Source organism: Pezoporus occidentalis, unplaced genomic scaffold (assembly GCF_034315485.1).
Source record: "Pezoporus occidentalis ecotype Australia unplaced genomic scaffold, CSIRO_AGI_Poc_V1 ctg17, whole genome shotgun sequence".
NCBI classification, from domain to species: domain Eukaryota; kingdom Metazoa; phylum Chordata; class Aves; order Psittaciformes; family Psittacidae; genus Pezoporus; species Pezoporus occidentalis.
In genome coordinates this window covers 208616-230661 of record NW_026913531.1, presented here as the reverse complement: position 1 = coordinate 230661, position 22046 = coordinate 208616, and the positions used below count along the sequence as shown (strand labels likewise).

The 22046-nt window shown below is 45.7% G+C and overlaps 1 protein-coding gene across 6 annotated transcripts in view; it reads left to right on the top strand.

Moving 5' to 3' along the window:
• PPP6R2 (protein phosphatase 6 regulatory subunit 2) overlaps positions 1 to 22046 on the top strand; it is a 90751-nt gene that overhangs the window by 42997 nt on the left and 25708 nt on the right. For 5 of the 6 annotated variants that reach the window (XR_009963837.1, XM_062613644.1, XM_062613641.1 and 2 more), the window contains 10 exons: positions 1745 to 1990; positions 7674 to 7860; positions 8998 to 9135; positions 12654 to 12719; positions 13977 to 14089; positions 16227 to 16340; positions 17262 to 17388; positions 18033 to 18185; positions 19108 to 19311; positions 21289 to 21353. Coding sequence is in view for 5 of the 6 variants with exons in the window: in XM_062613644.1 (XP_062469628.1) it covers positions 1764 to 1990; positions 7674 to 7860; positions 8998 to 9135; positions 12654 to 12719; positions 13977 to 14089; positions 16227 to 16340; positions 17262 to 17388; positions 18033 to 18185; positions 19108 to 19311; positions 21289 to 21353 (1394 nt within the window). In the remaining variant the exon portion in view is untranslated. The remainder of the gene's footprint in view (positions 1 to 1744; positions 1991 to 7673; positions 7861 to 8997; positions 9136 to 12653; positions 12720 to 13976; positions 14090 to 16226; positions 16341 to 17261; positions 17389 to 18032; positions 18186 to 19107; positions 19312 to 21288; positions 21354 to 22046) is intronic. The other variant, XM_062613642.1, reaches the window with a different exon arrangement.

Below are 22046 nucleotides of genomic sequence, written 5' to 3'. Positions count from 1 at the left end.
GTTGGAGCAAGTGTTCCCGCTGCTGTTGTAATAGCAATGTGGGTTAGGTTAAAAACAGCAGTGGGATCTGTGTATGTAAAATCGTGTTGAGCACAGATAACAGGGGAATGGAGCATGTTGGCATCTCCCATCCAATTGACTCCACTTTATGAAACATTGCTTAGCTTAATGGTGATGTTACACAGAATGCTTGTCTTGAGTGATGCTCATCACCTTTCATAGAGTGCCAGACTGGTTTGGGTTGGAAGGGACTTTAAAGCTGATCCAGTTCCAACCCCTTGCCATAGGCAGGGACACCTTCCACTAGAGCTGCTTGCTCCAAGCTCTGTCCAACCTGGCCTTGTACACTGCCAAGGATGGGGCAGCCACAGCTTCTCTGGGCACCCTGTGCCAGCGCCTCAGCATCCTCACAGGGAAGGACTTCATTACCTCCAACCTGAACTTTCTCTGTTTCAGTTTGAACCCATCACCCCTTGTCATATCGCTACAGTCCCTGAAGAGTCCAGAGTCCTTGTAGCCCCCTTCAGATACTGGAAGGAATTACAATTAATTACAATTCATACTGAATACAGTTAATAACCATTCTAAAAGCTGAAGCGTTCTGGGGAAGATAACTCTGAAAATGTAATTAGTGGAGTTCATAGGGAGAGAAATCAGGGTGACAGAAAGGGCAGGAAGCGTTAGGTTGGGAGTGGGGTGAAGATGATTAATACAATGTGCAGTGCTCCGTGCTTAGCAAAAACTGGCTGAAAGGGAATGTTCTTCCTGATCTACATGGCAATAGTGAAACCTCATCTCAAATACAGAGCATGCGTCTGGTCACACACTGAAGTTCCCTGGAGAGCACAGAGAGGAGATGATCTGAACCAGGATTGAGGGAACCCTGCTCAGGCAGGGGGTCCTTGGGCACTGGTGGGGGTAGAAATGCCCCTGCAGCCAGGGAAGTGTCCTGGGCTGCATCCCCAGAGCATGAGCAGCAGGTCAGAGGAGGAGATCCTGCCCCTCTCTTCTGCTCTCGTGAGACCCCACTTGCAACACTGTGTGCAGTGCTGGTGCCCCCAGCATGAGGGCATGGAGCTGTTGGAGCAAGTCCAGAGGAGGCCACGAGAATGAGCAGGGGCTGGAGCACCTCCCATATGGAGACAGGCTGAGAACATTGGAGCTGTTCAGCCTGGAGAAGAGAAGGCTGTGTGGAGACCTCAGAGCAGTTTCCAAAGTCTGAAGTGGGCTACAAGGATGCTGGAGAGGGACTCTTCATGAGGGACTGTAGCGGTAGGACAAGGGGTGATGGATTCAAACTGAAACAAGGGAGATTTAGGTTGGATCTAAGGCAGAAGTTCTTCCCTGTGAGGGTGCTGAGGTGCTGGCACAGGGTGCCCAGAGAAGCTGGGGCTGCCTCATCCCTGGCAGTGTTCAAGGCCAGGTTGGACACAGGGGCTTGGAGCAACCTGCTCTAGTGGAAGGTGTCCCTGGCCATGGCAGGGGGTTGGAACTGGATGAGCTTTCAAGTCCTTTCCAACTAAAACCACTCTGAGATTCCATTATCATGCATTTATTGTCTCCGTTGTTGATACCATGCCCTTGTAATCGAAGTCACAGTTTTATGGCTTGAGAAGTTAATTTTGGTTACAGAGTATGATTCTTACAGTTAGGGAGGCAGCAGCATTAAGGTATTCCACTTGAATCACAAAGTAGGAATAAATAGCAAAGGTAGAAGATTAACTCATATTCTTTTGCATTCCAGCTAGTTGTGTCCCATCAACATGTTCTGGAAGTTTGATTTGAACACAACATCACATGTGGACAAGCTGCTGGATAAAGAAGATGTGACACTTCACGAGCTCATGGATGAAGATGACATCTTACAGGAGTGCAAGGCCCAGAACCGCAAACTGCTGGACTTCCTCTGTCAGCAGCAGTGCATGGAGGAGCTGGTCAACCTCATCACCCATGAGCCCCCCATGGACATGGAGGAGAAGATCCGCTTCAAGTAGGTATTTGTTTGCTGGCCTATCATATGGAGAAAGTGGGATGAAAGAGTTTGATGTTGGAAGTTGGTGTGAGGTGGATGGAACCTTCTCAGGTTCTCGAGTAGGGTCAAGTACTTCACAGCAGATTGTTAGTTGTGGTGAACTTTCAGAAGCTTCATTTTTAATGCTTTCTTCATTTTTAATGGTTTAAGATAGAGTTTGTATTAAAAAATTGATCTCTTACTGATAACAAGCATCTCAGAAGTACCTTTAGTAACTTTTTACCAAAATCACAAGCAGAGTGTTCTGCTCTAGGTTTCAACTGTGTGGGCTTGGTTGGGTTTCAGTAGCCAAGCCCACAGAAGAAGGTGAGCTGTACAGTGAATAAAAGATGTCATATTTCCAGTGTGTACATGTGCAAAACCTGCAGATTTCCATGGTCATACAGTCAGGGAGAGGCTCTGCCTCTGTCAAAAGCCTGTCTTTTACTGTCAGGGAGAGGCTCTGCCTCTGTCTAAAGCCTGTCTCTTACCTCGGTGGACTCCTCAGATGTGCTTGGTTCTTATAATTGTGTTTATACATCTTTCACTGAATGTATACTTGGAAATGCACTTGGAAATGTTTACACTTTGGGCTTGGGAAGTTTGTCTTTTCTTCCTTAAGTTAATATGAAAATAAAGGGCTGTTCTGGGGATAAATAAATAAGTAAAACCCACTATGTTTGTGCCTGTGGGAGCATCAGTGTTTGTCGTTGCTGCTGCTGCTTCAAGCCCAGGGAGGGATGGCAACTGCTCATCTGCTAGGTGTGAGAGAGGTGATCAGGGTGTTTAGGTGACTGTTTCCAGGTAAGTGAATGCCAAGAAGTATGTTCTGTCATCACTTAGAGTATCACATTTGCTTGGCTTCTGCTAGAAGGTGTGAGTTACTGGGTGGAACCAGGAGTGTTCTACACTGTTGTCCTACACTATTGTTCTACACAGGCATATATTGTACAGGTACTCCTTAACCAGGGACATGGGCCACCAGAGCCTCCTGACTTCTGCATTTCCAGCATTATACCAGGTGCAAAATCAGAATAAGTGGGTTTTCATGTGGTGACTAGCTCTGTGCTTACTGCAGCCCCCTGTAGATGTTGTTTGCACAGCTCACCTGAAAGGAACTCAAACCCAGAAGGTCTGCTTGAAGAAGATGGGCAATACTTTCCTAGTGCCAAGAGTTAAGGAGCAGATAAATGCTGAATGATTGGCCCCTTGCTGGAACCTGAGTGTATTTTGCCACAGAAGAGAATGAGAGATTCCAGTACTAATTCATACAGTGTCCATATCAGTGCAACTACTTCTCCAGTTAACCAGCCCATATTTTTATGCCCTGTTCTTCTTGAGATCTTTGTGACTGCTGTCAAAAGATGGTTTATGTCTCTGACCCTGTGTGCTGAAAGGTGGAAGTGGAAACCTTTTCCTAATGTAACTGGACAGATTAAGAATAAGAGGCATTTTTGATAATAAAGGACCTTATATGAGAAAGCTGGGGTGGTTCAGCCTGGAGAAGAGAAGGTACCTTAAGGGGAGACCTTAGAGCAGTTCAAGTGTCTAAAGGGGCTACAGGAAACCTGGAAGAGGGGCTTTGGACATGGGCCTGTAGGGACAGGACAAGGGGAATGGCTTTAACCTGCCAGAGGGGAGACTGAGATAACCTCTTAGGCTCTTCCCTGTGAGGGTGCCGAGGCGCTGGCACAGGGTGCCCAGAGAAGCTGTGGCTGCCCCATCCCTGGCAGTGTTCAAGGCCAGGTTGGACACAGGGGATTGGAGCAACCTGCTCTAGTGGAAGGTGTCCCTCCCGGTGGCAGGGGGGTGGAGCTGGATGAGCTTTACAGTCCCTTCATCCCAAACCACTCTTGGATTCTATGACAGAACAATTAGGATTAAGGTGGGGAGAAACTCAACCTCTCAAGAAACAAAATCCTTAATGCCAACCTAAAGGAAGAGGAAAGCTCAGTACAAAAGTGTTCACTCCTGGGCACCACTGAATTTCTCCTGCAGAATTCTGTGCCTTCTCATCAACTTTTGGAGGTAACATGTGGTTTGGGCAGCTCCTGGCTGGCAAGGAGGCATGGACAGAGGCAGACAGTGGTGGGAAGAGACCAACCTCCAGTGCTGTTGTCCCTGTGCTAGCGGGATAAGATCTTGTGTTGGGAAGACCTTCAGCTGGCAGATTCATTCACCAATCTCTCCATCAGATGATGCCATTACATCTTCTTCCTCTTCTGAGAGTGGCCCATAAGGTGCCTGCTTGTAAAACTGGTGTAGGGGTGGGAAGTGTAGTTATACACTATGGATGGGTAAGGGATTAATTGATGGCAACGAGAACCACGTAGTGACCTGCTCACCAGGACAAATAGAGCTGGTGTTTATGAAGTATTAGTTTGGCAATGCTTCTAGGGGCATAGGTAGACAGGAGGTGCAGTTTCAAAGCACAGTGAGGCACTGGAGGGGAAAGATGTTTTAAGCTTATAAGAACCTGGGAAATCTTTTGGAATAAATCAAGGCTAAGCAGGAAGAATGGACTCTGCCTAAATTCAAGTGGAATCCAATTCTTGGCTCTTAAGAAAAGTTTATGAATGTTTCTGAACTGGAACAGGGGAGAAACTCGATAGCTTTGGAAGGACACGCATCCCAGAATGATGTGTGCTGTGGAAATGGAATCGTCCAAATGCTTTCTTCTTGAAACAGCCAGAGGATGGAAGTTCATGAAGTTCAGAAGGGAAACCACAAAGAGGAAAACTCCACCGTAAATCCCTGTCTGAGGGTAGAATGTGAAACTGAGCAACCAGATGAAGACCTGCAGCAGTCAGAGAAGTGTATAAACTATATCATAGAGTCACAGAATCCTGGAGTGGTTTGTGTTGGAAGGGAGTTTAAAGCTCATCCAGCTCTAACCCCCTGCCACAGGCAGGGACACCTTCCACTAGGGCAGGTTGCTCCAAGCCCCTGTGTCCAACCTGGCCTTGAACACTGCCAGGGATGGGGCAGCCACAGCTTCTCTTGGCACCCTGTGCCAGTGCCTCAGCATCCTCACAGGGAAGAGCTTCTGCCTAAGATCTCATCTCAGTCTCCTCTCTGGCAGGTTAAAGCCATTCCCCTTGTGCTGTCCCTACAGGCCCTTGTCCAAAGCCCCTCTCCAGGTTTCTTGTAGCCCCTTTAGGTATTTGAACTGTGATGTCTATTTGCAAGGAACCTGTTGATATTTTAGGATGTCTCAGAAGCCTGTTGGGATTGTGCAGTAAGGAATGTACAGGCTGTAGGAAGGGCAGAACTGACCTTGCTGGGGTGATGTGGATTTTAGAGGTTTGAGAACTGAGCATCAAGCTGCAACATGGAAAGAAGCTTCCCAGGGTGGGGTGTGGAGCCTGAATTGAAAGGGTGAAGCCTCTGATCTGACTTTGAAGCTTGGAGGCTGTAACGGCTGCAAGGGCAGAACGTGCTCAAAGAGGAGAGGTTTCACTTATCCCCCTGCTGACAGCATATATATCACAGTGCAGGGATTTTTAGGAATCATGAATGCCTTTTGCATGGAGCAATGAGTTAGAAAAAGGAGGAATAAGTCTTCACATGCCGTTGGGGGCTCCAAGAAACTCTGGTAGAATCACTCTGTAACAGTAACCAAAATGTACTCAGATCTAACATCTTCATAGGAGCAAAGAAGGCGTAAAGAGCATTAGTGTGGATTTGGGGGTGTTTGTCTAACTTTCGGGACTGGAGCTACATAAATAGGAGGAGGCTCTTCAGGAAGTAAATGTTGCTGTGAAGGGTGAAAAACTCACAGTGGGCCTGGAGGCAGTTTAGTGGCTTGTGGTAAAGGCAGAGCTTGTGTTACACGGATTTAAATAATCATAATCTAGGAAACCGGCTTGGTTAAAGCAAATATCCCATTGCAGGTAAAAGTAAACCCATCAAAAGGGAGCTTGTGTCCACATATGGAAAAAAGGGAATATAGAGGAAATTTGGGCTTTTCAGCCTGGACAAGAGAAGCTGCGTGGAGACCTCAGAGCAGCTTCCAGTGTCTGACGGGGGCTGCAAGGGTGCTGCACCAGGGACTGAGGTGACAGGACAAGGGGTGGTGGGTTCAAACTGAAATAGGAGAGATTTAGCTTGGATACAAGGAAGAAGTTCTTTACTGTCAGGGTGCTGAGGCGCTAGCACAGGGTGCCCATAGAAGCTGTGTCTGCCCCATCCCTGGCAATGTTCAAGGCCAGGTTGGACGCAGGGGCTTGGAGCAACCTGCTCTAGTGGAAGGTGTCCCTGCCAGTGGCAGGGGATGGAGCTGAATGAGCTTTAGCTCCCTTCCAACCAAAACCTATCATTGAGAGCCAGGAGCCATGAGGCTTTGGGATACCAGCACCAGGTAACACTTTTTTAATGGAAAGCTGCGTGGAGACCTCATAGCAGCCTTCCAGTATCTGAAAGGGGGCTGTAGGGATGCTGGGGATGGGCTCTTCATTAGGGACTGTAGTGATAGGACAAGGGGTAACAGGTTAAAACTTAAACAGGGGAAGTTTAGATTGGATATAAGGAGAAAATTCTTTACTGTGAGGGTGGTGAGGCACTGGAATGGGTTGCCCAGGGAAGTTGTGAATGTTCCATCCCTGGCAATGTTCAAGGCCAGGCAGGGCAGAGCCTTGGGTAGCATGGCTTAGTGTGAGGTGTCCCTGCCCATGGCAGGGGGGGTGGAACTGGATGATCTTAAGGTCCTTTCCAACCCTGACTATTCTGTGATTCTATTCTATGATTCTAAAGCTTAAATCTGAAGAAATTTCAGGCTTTTAGCAAAACCAACAGGCCCTAAAGACTTTTTTTTGGCTTTAGATTATTGGCTTTATTGATATTCTTTTCTGTTTGGCACTTTGATTACAAACATAATATTACTTATAAACACAGTATTACCTTTTCTGATCATAAGCGTGACCCATTTCTAAAAGCATTACAGGAAAAGCAAAAAACAAGGTCAGGATTTCAGAAAGGATTTCATTAGTTGTCAAATGGTATTTCATATTTTGATTTAAGTGATGGAATTATTTAAGCCAGTCACAGTAATGTTTTCTGGGAAATGAGTTAATTCCAAAGAAGATTACAGACTTTACTGAAAACCTGAAACTCGGGTTGGTTATCAGTTGCCTGCTTGTACATAGCAGTTGCTCATTTGTTAGGAGTTGTGTGTCAGGTCTGATGTTCTGCCTCTAAATTCTAGTCCTCATGATTTAAGAAATGAACTTGATGCTCATTTTTTAATTCAGCTCCAGTAGTGGAAAGAATAATTTTGTGGAAACATTGAAGAAACCTGCTAAAATGTGTTTTTCAAATCAGCCTTCAACCTTTGGGTTAATTTTTATTGGAGAAGTGGATTCATGTTAAGAGATTTTAAGTGTATTGAAAGTGGTTGAGCATCACTTTTAAAAATGAGGACTAACTGCAGTGTGAAGGAAGCTGAGCTGCATAATTCAGTGTTCAAAACCCACGTGATGTGCTGCAGGAAATAGTGTTTCCTTAAAACATGCTGTTAATGCAGATGACCCTTGTTTCTGTGTGGGTTTCCCCCCCTGTCCTCCAGGAAAGATGATCCTAATACAAGGGTTTATAACTTGAATAAGAGAAGATATTCCTGAGAGTTTTCATTTCACCTTTAGTCGCTCTGGTTCCATCCCTGCAGGTACCCAAACACAGCATGTGAACTGCTGACCTCAGATGTGCCGCAGATCAACGACAAGCTGGGAGGGGATGAAACTCTGCTCAACATCCTCTATGACTTCTTGGATCACGAGCCTCCTCTGAACCCTTTGCTTGCCAGTTTCTTCAGTAAGACTATTGGGAATCTCATTGCAAGAAAAACGGAACAGGTAGTGATTAGATTTGTCCTGATTCCTGAGCACAAATGCATTCACTTACGGTTGTGTTGTATGGCAATATCATTGCTATCGTCATCACTTCCTCATAGTCCTAGAGCTGAAATGCAGCTCACTGTACTCATTAAGGTTGGAGTTGTCATGCACTGTACAATGAGTTCTTCACATTCCTCAGTGAGGGATGCTGGGTTGACACCTTTGCTGTTTCATTTTGGATCTGCAGTAGCTGGGATATTCCTGTGGCAAAGCTCAAGCTTTGCTTTTCTTACTAAGGCATATTGATGCAGCCTTTGATCATTGCCCAGAATCAGCTCGTTGCATAAGCAGCACCTCAGTCTCATGCCTGTAAACAGGGTGCTGGAAACACAAGCTGAGCAGTGTTTTAGGAATACACACACTCTGATTCCAAAGGGATCTTTTAAATGAAGGCTGTGGAGAGCCTTAGTGGGATAGAGGATTCTCCAGCTTCACCGGCTTCTTGGTGTTCTTAGTCCTGTGGGTTACGTTTCTTTGTGGCATAGGGGAAAGAAAAGGTAGAATCATAGAATGGTTTGGGTTGGAATGGACCTTAAGATCATCCACTCCCAACCCCTGCCACAGGCAGGGACACCTTCCACTAGAGCAGGTTGCTCCAAGCCCCTGTGTCCAACCTGGCCTTGAACACTGGCAGGGATGGGGCAGCCACAGCTTTTCTGGGCACCTTGTGCCAGTGCCTCAGCACCCTCACAGGGAAGAACTTCCGCCTTATGTCCAGCCTGAACTTCCCCTGTTTCAGTTTGAACTCATCACCCCTTGTCCTGTCACCTCAGTCCCTGATGAAGAGTCTATCTCCAGCATTCTTATAGCCCCTTCAGACACTGGAAGCTGCTCTGAGGTCTCTGCGCAGCTTCTGTTTTCCAGGCTGAACAGCCTGCAGAAAAGAAGATAGCTAAAAAGATAGTTAAAGATAGAGAAAAAGATTTGATTTAGTATGGCCTTGAAATGAGAATGTTATTCTCTTATTCTCTGAAGACTTTCTCAACTCAGTAGCATCAAGAGGGGTTGGTAGAAGGTGAAGTGTAGAAGCTCTGTGTGCCATGTCCATGTGTTGCATTAGCAGCTGATGGCGCCACTTTCATATTTTCTTTTTAGGTGATTGCATTTCTAAGGAAAAAAGACAAATTCATTAGCCTGGTGCTAAAGCACATAGATACATCAGCCATGATGGACCTGCTGCTGCGCCTCATCAGCTGCGTGGAGCCTGCGAGCCTACGGCAGGAAGTGCTCAATGTGAGAACCTCCTTCTTTCTTTCTTCACAAGATTGGGAAATAGGGGGGTGTTTGTTTGTGGCTTTAAGGACTAGTTTTCTTTGTCACTTACTATGAGAGCAGAACCACACCCCTGAGTCTGGAATCTTGCTGGAGTCTTCACGTTTGGTACTATGGGGCTTCAGCCTGTTTGCGGCTTGCACAGCAGAAGCCTGGGTCAGTCCCTGGCAGTAAAGAATTTTCAGCTCATTTTTCCATATAGCAACCACTGTTTGCTCTGGATGGTTTTGCTGTAGAGCTTACGAAGTAAATGTGTCATCTTTCCCAGTGTCCAGGATTTTTAGAATGATCACTTGGGACAGTAAACTGTTTAATTCCTTGCCATGTTCAAGGAGGTGAGTGTGATTTCTGCATATGATATCCTGTGTCTCCTCCTTCCCCTTCCTCTTTACTAGGCAGCCTTAGAAAATACTTTATTGTGATACTTAGTTTGCTTTACAGGTAGGACAAGTTTTTCTCCCTTCGTAGCCTGGGTGAGGCTCATCCCCGTGTAATGGGCAGATGTGCAGGGTTTGAGGGAAAGAACCTGCTGTAGCTCCCTCTCAGTACAGCAGTGTGATGAATGTAAAGCTTTGCTTGAGTCACTGAAGCCCACACCAGGATGTATATGTTAGGTAAGCCTTGCTGCTTAAGTATTCTGTGTCCAGATCATGGACCACACCACAGCTTAGCAGCTGAATGAATGCTCTTTGCAGAGACTCATGATAGATGATTGTCATTGCTCAGTTCCTCCTCTCAGCTTTACAGTGCATCAAGCAGTCCACACAATGTTACAGAGGAGAGAAAAAATGCAGGCACATATTGATCCTTGGAGATTTGTATGTGTGTTCACCCATGAGAGGAGGTCTTCATTTTTGATGGGAAAGTTGCAGTTCAGTTGATTACACATCAAATAGTAATACTGTCAAAGGACATGAGAGGAAAAAGGCCTTCAGGAGATGGACTGACGAAGGATAATCACAGAATCCCAGACTGGTTTGGGTTGGAAGGGACCTTAAAGCTCATCCAGTTCCAACCCCTGCCAGGGGCAGGGACACCTTCCACTAGAGCAGGTTGCTGCAAGCCCCTGTGTCCAGCCTGGCCTTGAACACTGCCAGGGATGGGGCAGCCACAGCTTCTCTGGGCACCCTGTGCCAGTGGCTCAGCACCCTCACAGGGAAGAGCTTCTGCCTAAGAGCTCATCTCAGTCTCCCCTCTGTAAATTTAACAGATTATTTCATTATTAACAGACCTTAACATGTTATGTCAATTTGGGTGTTCTTTTCCTTTTGAATTTCATTTCCTGTGTCCCAGAAATGGAACAGCAATTCCTGTGTTCAGATGAATGCTCACACTTCCCTCTCTTCAGTACCCCTCTTTGTGGCCACCCTACTGCCCCCAGAGCCCATGATTCTGACAGCCCAGGCAAAAAGAGCAAACCTTCTTATCCATGCTTACTGTGGAGCTCCCAGTTGGAATCCGTAAAGCCCATGGGCTTAACTGTTGGAGGCCTGGAGGAGGAGGAGGTTGATACAGCATGAAGCTGAAACTGCACTGGAGAGCTGGGATTTAACTTAGAATCATAGAATCAGCCAGGTTGCAAAAGACGTTTAAATTCATCAAGTCCAACCTTTACCCCAGTGCTGCCAAGGCCACCACTAACCCATGTTGCTAAAATTTGCTGTGCTTTGCAAGCGAAAGGAAATACCCTTAATGCAGGAGTGTTAATAAGTGAATTTCTTCTGGGCTCTGGTAAGAGCAGATGGAACTTCAGTAGTTCAGAGTTCTTCTGCTGACATGGATTGGCAGGTAGGTTCTGCACAAAGCAGCAAACAGGCTGAAACATCCTCTGCACCCTGTCTGTGGAGCCTAATATGTGGAGAATGGAAACTTGGGGAGAAAATGGACGTGGTTGAGAGGGTTTTTTATTGGAGTTGTGCCATGTGTTCATAGTGTGGGAATACCCAGAGATTGCAGTCACAATTTGGGCTTGTAATCATGGTGCTGGGCAAATGTGGGGTGTGTAACGTAGGGGACCAACAAGGTAGGCCTAACAGAAAAGGTTACCCATGAAAAGAACATCATCCAGGCACAGGGAGATGAGCAAAGGTGGGTGTAGACCTACTGAGCCAAGAGGGAATGGTCAGTAGAATGGAGATGGCAGGACTGATGGATTAAGACCCAGTGGGCATCAACTCTACTGTGGGGGTCTTGAGAAGAAGCTTCAGGAGTTTAATTTTTATACTGAAAAGCTAGAAACCAGTGGAAGAATCTGAAGAGGTAAGTTAGTGAAAGACTGATGAGGAAGAATGTCTTAGGAGCTCCACTTTTTTAACTTTTGGGTACACTGGATGATGGGAAGAAGAAATCACAGAAACCAGATCTGAAAATACCATCTAGAATGAAGTACTTGATGTAGCAGCTGTAGGCTGGGTGGCTTCTTGGACACCATTTGTATTTTTACAGTAATAAAGGACACCAGAAAAGAGACAAAGACATTTCAGACTTGTAGGAAAGCAGCAGTATTATTGATGGGAAAAGTCACTGTAACTGGTGATGTGGAGTTTGTCAGACAGAGTGTTTTGTCAGACAGACTCCATGCTCAGCATGGCACTGGGGAGGAGAGTCTGAGATGGAGGAGGGTTATTAGAGTGAAGAGGCAACATAAAGATTAGAGTTGAAGTCATGTGAACAGATAATACAGAAATGAGCATTCAAGGGGAGACTTGCACAAGCCTTAGAGAGAAATGGAAGCAAGAGGCTGCTCATTTTCTCTGACTCATCTGAAGAGAGGTGGACGAGTCCATCGCTGCAGAAACCTTCAGAGTCTTTTCCTTTTAATTCATGTTGGGTCAGTTATTTCACAAGCAACAGAGAATGCGTTAGCTTGACTGATGAGTTTGATGGGTGTTAGACATTAAGCAGGTTGCCTGGAGTGAAAACCGTAGAAATCAGTTAAAATGGTTGGGTAGAAGGAGATATTGAGCTTGCAGATGGAGCTGGGAAGGGAGAGAGTGGAACTTATCATTTGCAGATGGTGTTCTTGGTTTGCAAGTGATCAGGAAGGGGAGATGAAGTGATAGCTTGCACTGAGGAAAAGCAGATGAAGCTGGCATGGAGCAGGGAGGTGAGGTATGGTAACAACCATCTCAAGGTTTGAGGAATTACTTGTGTAACCAGCAATGAGGCTGCGGGAGTAGGAAATGGGAGAGAAGAACATGCTGGTAATTACACTAATGGTCCTGCAGATGAAATAGTGCTTATGGCTGATCTGTTCCATGCTTTCGACAGGTATGGAGGGGTTTGGTTCCATGGGCAGGGTGCCCATGCTGATGCAAATCAAAATGCATCTTACTGTGTCCCTGGGGGTGTTTGGATACTGCCTGTGGCTTGGATTGGAAATGGAAGGAAGCTCGTGTTATGCAAAGCTTCTCAAGATCCTTGTTTTGAATTCTGTGATACCCAACAAGGATTTTCTTTCTCCTTTCCTTCCCCTCCAGTGGCTTAATGAAGCAAAGATCATTCAGAGACTTGTGGAATTGATCCATTCAAGCCAGGATGAGGATGTGAGTATCACAAGACTCAGTCTTGTCTTTGTGGGCAGAGGGTCCTGTAAGCTCCAGAAGACTTTCTTTGTCTCTTCAAAAACACCCAGGTGACTTATGGAAGGAGATCACAAGGGATGATGTGTATGGGTGGACATCCTGTCCTCTGCTTGCTCAAAACTAAAACACTTCGTTGTATTTTTAGTCAGCTTTTGACTTATTTTACTCCCAAGTTCACAGCTCATTCTGCTGCTGCATCACTTTGTCTCCGTATTTACAGCCACTTGGTTTCAAGTAGGAACCTGCTTTTTGAAACTGGCTGTTGAAAAACCTCTTGAATAAACCAGTTTGGTTCAACTTCCAGTTCTTTTTAGTAAGTAGGTTGTAAAATCTGCATGATGCAGTTGCCTGGGCCCTTGAAAAAGCGATGCTGTTAAATTTTGAGTGCTGTATTTTCCTTTTTGCTTTCAATGATTTCCATTAAACACCCCAGGCAGGAGCTCTGGGTCTGGATTTCAGATACCTCCACTACCATTTCACACTTGGGTGCCTGTTGCCATCCCTGGTGCTGAGCAGGATGGATGCATGGAGGTGTGGTGATCTCTAACTGCCCTCCTTTGATTTAGCTGGGGATGGAGCACTGGGTTACAGATTCCTGTGAGTGCCAGCAGCAAAGAACTGATGGCAGAGGGTTCCTTTGGTGTGGTGCTGATGCCAACACTGTGACTCCTTCATCACAGCGCCAAAAATTACCCCTTCTGAGGGGAAAAAGTGGGAAGTATCATGCTGATTTGTGTGTCTTTAGCAGTGCTATGATATGGGTGAATGCTGAATTACAGCATCAGGACTCATACATACAGCAGCTACAGAGAGTCTTTGATTGATAGGATGAGATGATGAATTTATCAACATGCTACTTTAAAGCCTTTTAATACATAGTAATTATGTTGTAAAGGGTTAGGTTTAGGGTTAGGGTTCTGTGTTCCTTTTTCTTCTTGCAGAAAACCTGAGTAGTGGGAAGCAAGAATTACTTGACACTGTTAAGTTCAGGGAGTTAAGTCCAGTTTAAAATCCTCTTTGATTCTAAAATCTCTTGATGCTTCTAATAATCAACGTTGTATTTAACAGATGAATAATTCAGAGCATGGTAGCACTTGCTTTGGAAAACCCTCATGTATTCAGCCTCTTGCATTCCCACCATGTTCAGTTGTCTCTGACGGCCAGAAGGAGCCAAGCAGAGGCTTTAGCACTGAAATGGGCTCTGTGTTGTTGTTACAGAGGCAATCAAATGCGTCCCAGACCCTGTGTGATATCATAAGATTGAGCAGAGACCAGAGCAATCAACTCCAGGATATACCTGAGCCTGATCCGCTTCTTACAGCACTGGAATCGTAAGTACTTCCCAGAGGATGTTGCTAATACTGTCACTACTGATGGCTCTCCAGAGAGACCAACTGTGTGTGTCAGGCCTTGGCTTGACTCTTGACATCTGTGACAACATTTTAATACTCCTGTTAACTTGTAGCATCACTTAACATCCCTGTTGAGAGCTCTGGGGTTTGTGGCTCTGTGTGAAGGCCATCTGGGTTGGTGGTCCCCAAAGCTCACAAACTAATTCCAGATGAGGCAATACTAGTGAGTGTGTTACAGTGAATTTGGAGAAGGGTGAACTGCAGTGGCAGTAGTTGAGGGAAAGCCCATAAAGGCTTACGGTTCATAAAATCACAGAGTGGTTTGTGTTGGAAGGGACCTTAGAACTCCTCCAGTTCCAACCCCCTGCCATGGGCAGGGACACCTTCCACTAGAGCAGGTTGCTCCAAGACCCATCCAAGCTGGCCTTGAACACTGCCAGGGATGGGGCATCCACAGGGAACCCTGTGCCAGTGCCTCAGCACCCTCACGGGAAGAACTTCTGCCTTATTTCCAACCTGAACTTCCCCTGTTTCAGTTTGAACCCATCACTCCTTGTCCTACCACTACATCCCTGATGAAGAGTATTGAAGATCAGCTGGTGCAGCATCATCAGAGTGATGGAATGAACATCAAATCTAGGTTCTCAATAGCTGTTGGCTGCATGCAATGAAAGTGAATTCAGTTAATTGCAGTAAACTCACTTCTTTTTCCTGGCTCTGCCTCTTGTGCTTGTGCTGATGGAGTGGATTTAGCTGCTACTTATCAAAATCATTTTCCCTCATGCATTATTCATGTATTTTTACATTTTCAGCTTGTGTTTTATTTATGCAAATGTAAATGAGATATTGTCCAATGTTAGAAAATAGTAAAAACGAGGCTGTGAACTTGAGTAACATAGGTTTTAGCTGGACATGTGACTTTGCAAGGCAAGAAGGGCACTTGCTGAGTCCTGGGGTTTGGAGAAATGTCAGTAGCATCCTCTAAAGTAGCATGGGGGGGAATGTGAACACTGAGGGGAAGGAGGCATGGCTACAGTAACTGTAGAAAAGCACCAGCGCCAGCCTGAACCTCCTGTTCCTCCCATCTATTATTCATCCAGCATGGCAAACAGGGGAGAGAAAAGTGAGTGTTATGTTTGTGCTTTTTACTCTCTATTCTAAAGCTGTTTCAGAATCATTTCAGATGCTGGAAAGGACCCAGTGTCCTTATTCGTTCTGACTTCACCAGTCTTAGACTCATAGAATGGTTTGTGTTGGAAAGGACCTTAAGCTTATGCAGTTCCAATGCCCTGCCATGGGCAGGGACACCTTCCACTAGAGCAGGTTGCTCCAAGCCCCTGTGTTCAACCTGGCCTTGAGCACTGTCAGGGATGGGGCAGCCCCAGCTTCTCTGGGCACCATGTGCCAGTGCCTCAGCACCCTCACAGGGAAGAGCTTCTTCCTTATAGAATCATGGAATGGTTTGGTTGGAAAGAACCTTCAGATCACCTAGTTCCAGCCCCCTGAACTCCCCCTGTTTCAGGTTAAACCCATTGATCTTGTCCTCCAGTGTGTCAGTGTTTGGAATGTACCTTATGTCAGTTTGAGGGCTCAAAGAGATGGTGAATTCTTTAAACTATTTCAAGGGGATAATAGCTAAAGCTACTAAAAATGCGTGTATTTGATACAGTTTGCACTGGTTGGCTCTCATTCCAGGTCCTGGATCTTACTGTGCCACTGGTGAATGATAAGGGTCAACTTGGACTGTTTGATGTCTTTCCTCTGTGGGTCTGAGGGATAATTTTAGATAATAGCTCTGCATTGTCATTCATAAATTAAAGTTAACACTTGGTTGTAAGTAAGAGTTATATCCTGTTGATAAGGGAGAACAACATCTCGGTGTGGAGTCTAGGTGGTTGTAACCAGGTCTTGCCATAGTGATGAGCAACCAAGTTGAGAAACCTGGTGTAGAACTTGCATCTGAGGCTGCAGAGAGGAGTGTCTTTATTCTGTCTGAAAGAAAGCAGAATTTGCAGCCTTTTCCTCCAGAAAACCCAGAATTGGATATTTAGTGATAAAAGCAACTGCCAAATGCTTCTAATTCTTCCCCTGCTCACGGCTGTGTGTCCCTCAATAGGCAGGAATGTGTGGAGCAACTCTTGAAGAATATGTTTGATGGAGAACAGACTGAAAATTGCATAGTGAATGGCACACAAGTTCTTCTGACATTGCTGGAAACAAGGCGTTCTGGGTAAGTCAGCACTGGCCTCTCGCAGGAATGGTTTCAGGAACTCAAATCTAGCTTTATTTAGTCAGAAAAGGGAATTTTTATGGCCTAGTGAGAAGTGCTTACTGGAACTGAGTACAGAAAAAGCTGTTTGGTTGTTCTGATGCAGTAGCTGTAGCTCATGGCAGTTGGAGCAGTTGGCAACTAGTTCTTGTCTGGGCTCCTCAAGTTCTGCGTGTGTAGAGCAAAGTCTTGTCTGTAATATCAGAGATCTTAGAGCAGTGAGGGAGGCAGTGGTACACTGTGCATAATCTGTGTGACGATGTATGCATATATAGCTACATATATGGTGTATAGTTTTAAATTTGGTTTTTAAAATTATATACCCTTTTGTTTGTTTTTATGGAGAGGGAGGAAAGGCAAAAAGGAATTCTTGGGAGAGAATGAGACATGGAAAATGTTCATTTTCATAGAATCCTGGAATGGTTTGGGTTGGAAAGGACCTTAAGCTCATCCAGTTCCAACCTCCTGCTATGGGCAGAGGTGCCTCACACTAGACCATGTTGCCCAAGGCTCTGTCCAGCCTGGCCTTGAACATTTCCAGGGATGGGGCAGCCACAGCTTCTCTGGGCAGAGAATGATTGGGCAGCCATGTTTGGAAAGTTTTAAAACCTAGAAAGCCCTTTGGGAATGTGTCTTTGTCAGCTCTACAGATGGGTTAGTCCCTGTCTTCCCACTCAGCTCATTCACAGATTTGATTATGGAATATCATTTTGTAAATGATATATTAATATAATACAGTTATGGAAATATATTCAGTGTCTGGAAATTACTATCCTTCATCTTTATGGTCATTTTTGAAGAGAAGATGACCATCACGGGCAGTTTGCCTGGGAACCATCCTAAGATGTTGTCAAATCTTAACTGTTGTGCTTTTCTTTACAGAGTGGAAGGACTGATGGACTCATACACTCAGGGATTTGAAAGGTCTTACACTGTCAATAGCAGCATCTTACATGGTATTGAACCACGGCTGAAGGATTTCCACCAGCTGCTGCTTAATCCTCCCAAGGTAGAACATCTCCTCCTTCCTCAGGAGCATGGAATGGTTTGGATTGGAAGGGACTTCAAAGCTCATCCAGTTCCAACCCCCTGCCACTGGCAGGGACACCTTCCACTAGAGCAGGTTGCTCCAAGTCCCTGTGTCCAACCTGGCCTTGAGCACTGCCGGGGATGGGGCAGCCACAGCTTCTCTGTGCCAGCACCTCAACACCCTCAAAGGGAAGAGCTTCTGCATGAGAGCTAATCTCAAGTCTGCCCTCTGGCAGGTTAAAGCCATTCCCCTTTTCCTGTCCCTACAGGCCCTTGTCCAAAGCTCCTCTCCAGGTTTCCTGCAGTCCCTTTAGGCACTGGGACCTGCTCTAAGGTCTCCCCTTCATGCAGCAGAGGAGGAGAATCCCCTCCTTGAGCTGCTGCTCACACTCTGGGGATGCAGCCCAGCACATGGGGTAGTTCTGGGCTCAAGTGCACACTGGAGCTGGCTCATGGGGAGCTTCTCCTCACCAAACACCCCAAGTTGTTCTCAGGACTGGTTTAGCCTTACCTGCAGAGAAGAGTTATGAAACGAAGTAGCTGTGTTTAGTCAGGTCACTGCGTGTGTGCAGTGGAGGAGATGCTGGGCCTGACTGAGGTGCTTATGATGTGTTTCTCTGACAGAAAGCAGCAATCCTGACGACAATTGGAGTCCTGGAGGAGCCACTGGGGAACGCTCGTCTTCATGGATCTCGTCTAATAGCTGCTCTGCTTCACACAAACACTCCCAGTATTAATCAGGAACTATGCAGACTCAGTACCATGAATTTATTACTTGTGAGTAATACACCAAGACACTGGGAGTGGGGAGAGGAAATAACTTCAAACTGGGAACACTTCTGCTCTTCTTTCATCTGTTCAGTGCAGTTTGTTACGTGTGTGCCAGTGTCTGTCATTTTTCTAATCTGTTGAAAGAGGAGCATCATCCTCAGCAGCTTTTGTGATACAAATACAGATATTTGTCTTGTGAACTGAACCCCATGCTTTGAATTTATTGTTGTAGTAGTGTAGTATATGCAAAACAGGCTGGTTACTGGGAAAGTTTGAGTACCTTGTGCCTATCAGCTCTCATTATACTGAGAGATCAGCTTTCTCTGTATGTGAGCAGGGACGTGTTCTGAACACTGCCAGTAGAACCTGGGTGGGCTTTCAGAAAGTTATTTTCATACTTACAAATTCATAGAATCCCAGACTGGTTTGTGTTGAAGGGACTTTAAAGCTCCTCCATCTCCAACCCCATGCCATGGACAGGGACACCTTCCACTACAGTAGACTGCTCCAAGCCCCTGTGTCCAACCTGGCCTTGAACACTGCCAGGGATGAGGCAGCCACAGCTCCTCTGGGCACCCTGTGCCAGCACCTCAGCACCCTCACAGGGAAGAGCTTCTGCCTAAGAGCTCATCTCAATCTCCCTTCTGGTAGGTTGAAGCCCTGCCCCATCCAGCCTAGCTAAATTATTTGTTATAACCACACTATATTAGCATGTATTAGTATCTAGTGGTTGGTTTAATGGAAGGTGTGTTACAGCAGAGCAAATGGAGCACATCCAGCTACAAGTGGATATTGAGACACATAAGTAAAACTGTTTAGTGGAATTGCTGATTGAGCAACTAGCTGGGCAGTGTTCTAATATCATTTGCTTGTTAAAAATGGGAAGATGTATCTAGAAGAAGTTAATTTGTCTCTCCTTTGTTTCCAGGACTTATTTTTTAAATACACATGGAATAACTTTTTGCATTTCCAAGTGGAATTGTCCATAGCAGCTATTCTCTCCCACTCTGCCCAAGAGGGTAAAACTACTACTACTAATGACCTAGAAAGTAAAGAAGAGGTGCTGAATGGAAACGTGGCCACAGAGAACACAGAGACTCCAGAAAATACGGAGAATATCATGGTCACTCATGTAAGTCTGGTTGCGTCCCCTGAGGAATGCAGACTGACTGAATCAGTCTTCACTTAGTATGATGAACCTTTCAGGAGTGTGGAGGTTATTTATGGTCTACAGATCATAAAATCGTAGGATTGTAGAATGGTTTGGGTTGGAAAGGACCTTAAGATCATCTGTTTCCAACCCCCTGCCACAGGCAGGGACACCTTCCACTACACCAGGTTGCTCAAAGTCCTGTCCAACCTGGCCTTGAACACTGCCAGGGATGGGGCAGCCACAGCTTCTGTGGGCACCCTGTGCCAGCGCCTCAACACCCTCTCAGGGAAGAACTTCTGCCTTATCCTTGGTGGATAAAGAACTGGCTGGATGGCTGCACTCAAAGAGTTGTGGTCAATGGCTCAGTGTCCAGCTGGAGACCGGTAACGAGTGGTGTCCCTCAGGGATCGGTGTTGGGACTGCTCTTGTTCAACATCTTTGTCAGTGACATGGACAGTGGGATTGAGTGCGCCCTCAACAAGTTTGCCGATGACACCAAGCTGTGTGGTTCGGTTGATACGCTGGAGGGAAGGAATGCCATCCAGAGGGACCTTGACATGCTTGTGAGGTGGACTGATGCCAGCCTCATGAAGTTTAACCATGCCAAGTGCAAGGTCCTACACCTGGGTCAGAGCAATCCCAGGCACAGCTCCAGGCTGGGCAGAGAAGAGATTCAGAGCAGCCCTGCAGAGAAGGACCTGGGGGTGCTGGTCGATGAGAAACTGAACATGAGCCAGCTTCAGTGTGCTGTCACAGCCCAGAAAGCCAACCGTATCATGGGCTGCATCAAAAGGAGCGTGACCAGCAGGTCGAAGGAGGTGATCCTGCCCCTCTGCTTTCGTGAGACCTCACCTGAAGTATTGTGTGCAGTTCTGGTGTCCTCTACATAAAAAGGACATGGAACTGTTGGAACAAGTCCAGAGAAGGGCCACAAGGATGATCAGGGGACTGGAGCACCTCCTGTATGAAGACAGGCTGAGAAAGTTGGGGCTGTTCAGCCTGGAGAAGAGAAGGCTGCCTGGAGACCTCATAGCAGCCTTCCAGTATCTGAAGGGGGCCTATAGGGATGCTGGGGAGGGACTCGTCATTAGGGACTGTAGTGATAGGACAAAGGGTAACGGGTTAAAACTTAAACAGGGCAAGTTTAGATTAGATACAAGGAGGAAGTTTTTTACTGTGAGGGTGGTGAGGCACTGGAGTGGGTTGTCCAGGGAAGTTGTGAATGCTCCATCCCTGGTGGTGTTCATGGCCAGGTTGGACAGAGCCTTGGGTGGCATGGCTTAGTGGGAGGTGTCCCTGCCTATGGCATAGGGGTTGGAACTGGATGATCTTAAGGTCCTTTCCAACCCTAACTATTCTAGGATTCTATCTCCAACCTGAACTTTCCCTCTTTCAGTTTGAACCCATTACCCCTTATCCTGTCGCTACAGTCCCTAATGAAGAGGTTCTATCAGATCTAGATGGAAATGTATTTGCTTTTGTAGATCTGGTTTTAGCATCCAATTAACAAAATAAACATACCACCCATCTCCTTTAACGGGCTTGTGATTCCATTTTTACTTAATATTTTAGTAAAAATGCATATAAACTGTGTATAAGACCAAAAAAAAGGAGCTACAAGTGAGTAACTACGTTTTAACTTCTGCATAGAGGCCCTAATGGTGAAACCTTGCTGTCGTTATGTTGTAAATGACAATAATGTCCTCATGACTGCTCAGTGAAGCCCCAGAGCAGCAGGCTGAAGACATTTATAGGTATTGCTGCTTGCCATGGATTGTCTGAGAAAGAAGAAACTTGAGCTCTTGGGAAGGGGAAGTGCTGAACTCGAAGTTCTTGTTCAGTAGAGTGAAGGACTGAACAAAAAGTAACTCTAGTTCAGTGCAGACTTCTGAGGCCTGAGTCTCCCTTTGGCAAAGGTTTGAAGTTTTCTTCCTATCTCTTTGTTTTCCCTTCCAGCTGTTCCAGAAATGCTGCCTTGTGCAAAGGATATTGGATGCCTGGGAAGCCAATGACAAAATACAGTAAGGATCTGGGAACAGAAGCTTTTGTCTTGGGGCTGCAGGTTTAGAATAATGCCTTAAAATAGTCTTCTAATTATTTGGCTAAATCAGTGGTGTCTGTAATGATTTGGGTTGTGATTGTGATTTGGAATGAGGTTTATTTATTTGTATAAGTGATTTGGAAAGAGGTGATATTTGAATTCACCAGCAGACATACAGTGTGAAAGGGTGACTTGATTTATTTTATTTAATGTCTGTAACATCTCACCCCAGACACGATGTGTTGCTTTCTTGCTTTTTCAGGATAGTACACTGCATATTAGCTTTGCTTTTTGTTTAAATGCACAGTTATATTCTCCCCAGTGAGCAACTCTGTGGAAGCAGAGCTGGGAAAGTATTTTTGTCCCAGATTTGCCCCAAGTTAATATTACAGTTCTATAAATGACTCAGATTTCATTCTGATTACAATGACTATAAGAACTAAATCGTTAAAAAACCATAAAACATATGAAAGTGAACATTTTATCCAGGCTTCTCCTTCTTTGTCCATCTAAATGTTTTGGTCCTCCCTCACTATTTTGAGCTCTTTATGGCTTCACAGTGCTTTGTAGTCCTACTGTAATTACTGTAGGGTCACTGTGAGACCATAATTGGTGGGTTTGGATTTGACTTTTTTTGGGTTTGGTTTGATTTGGTTGGGGCTTTTTGGTTTGT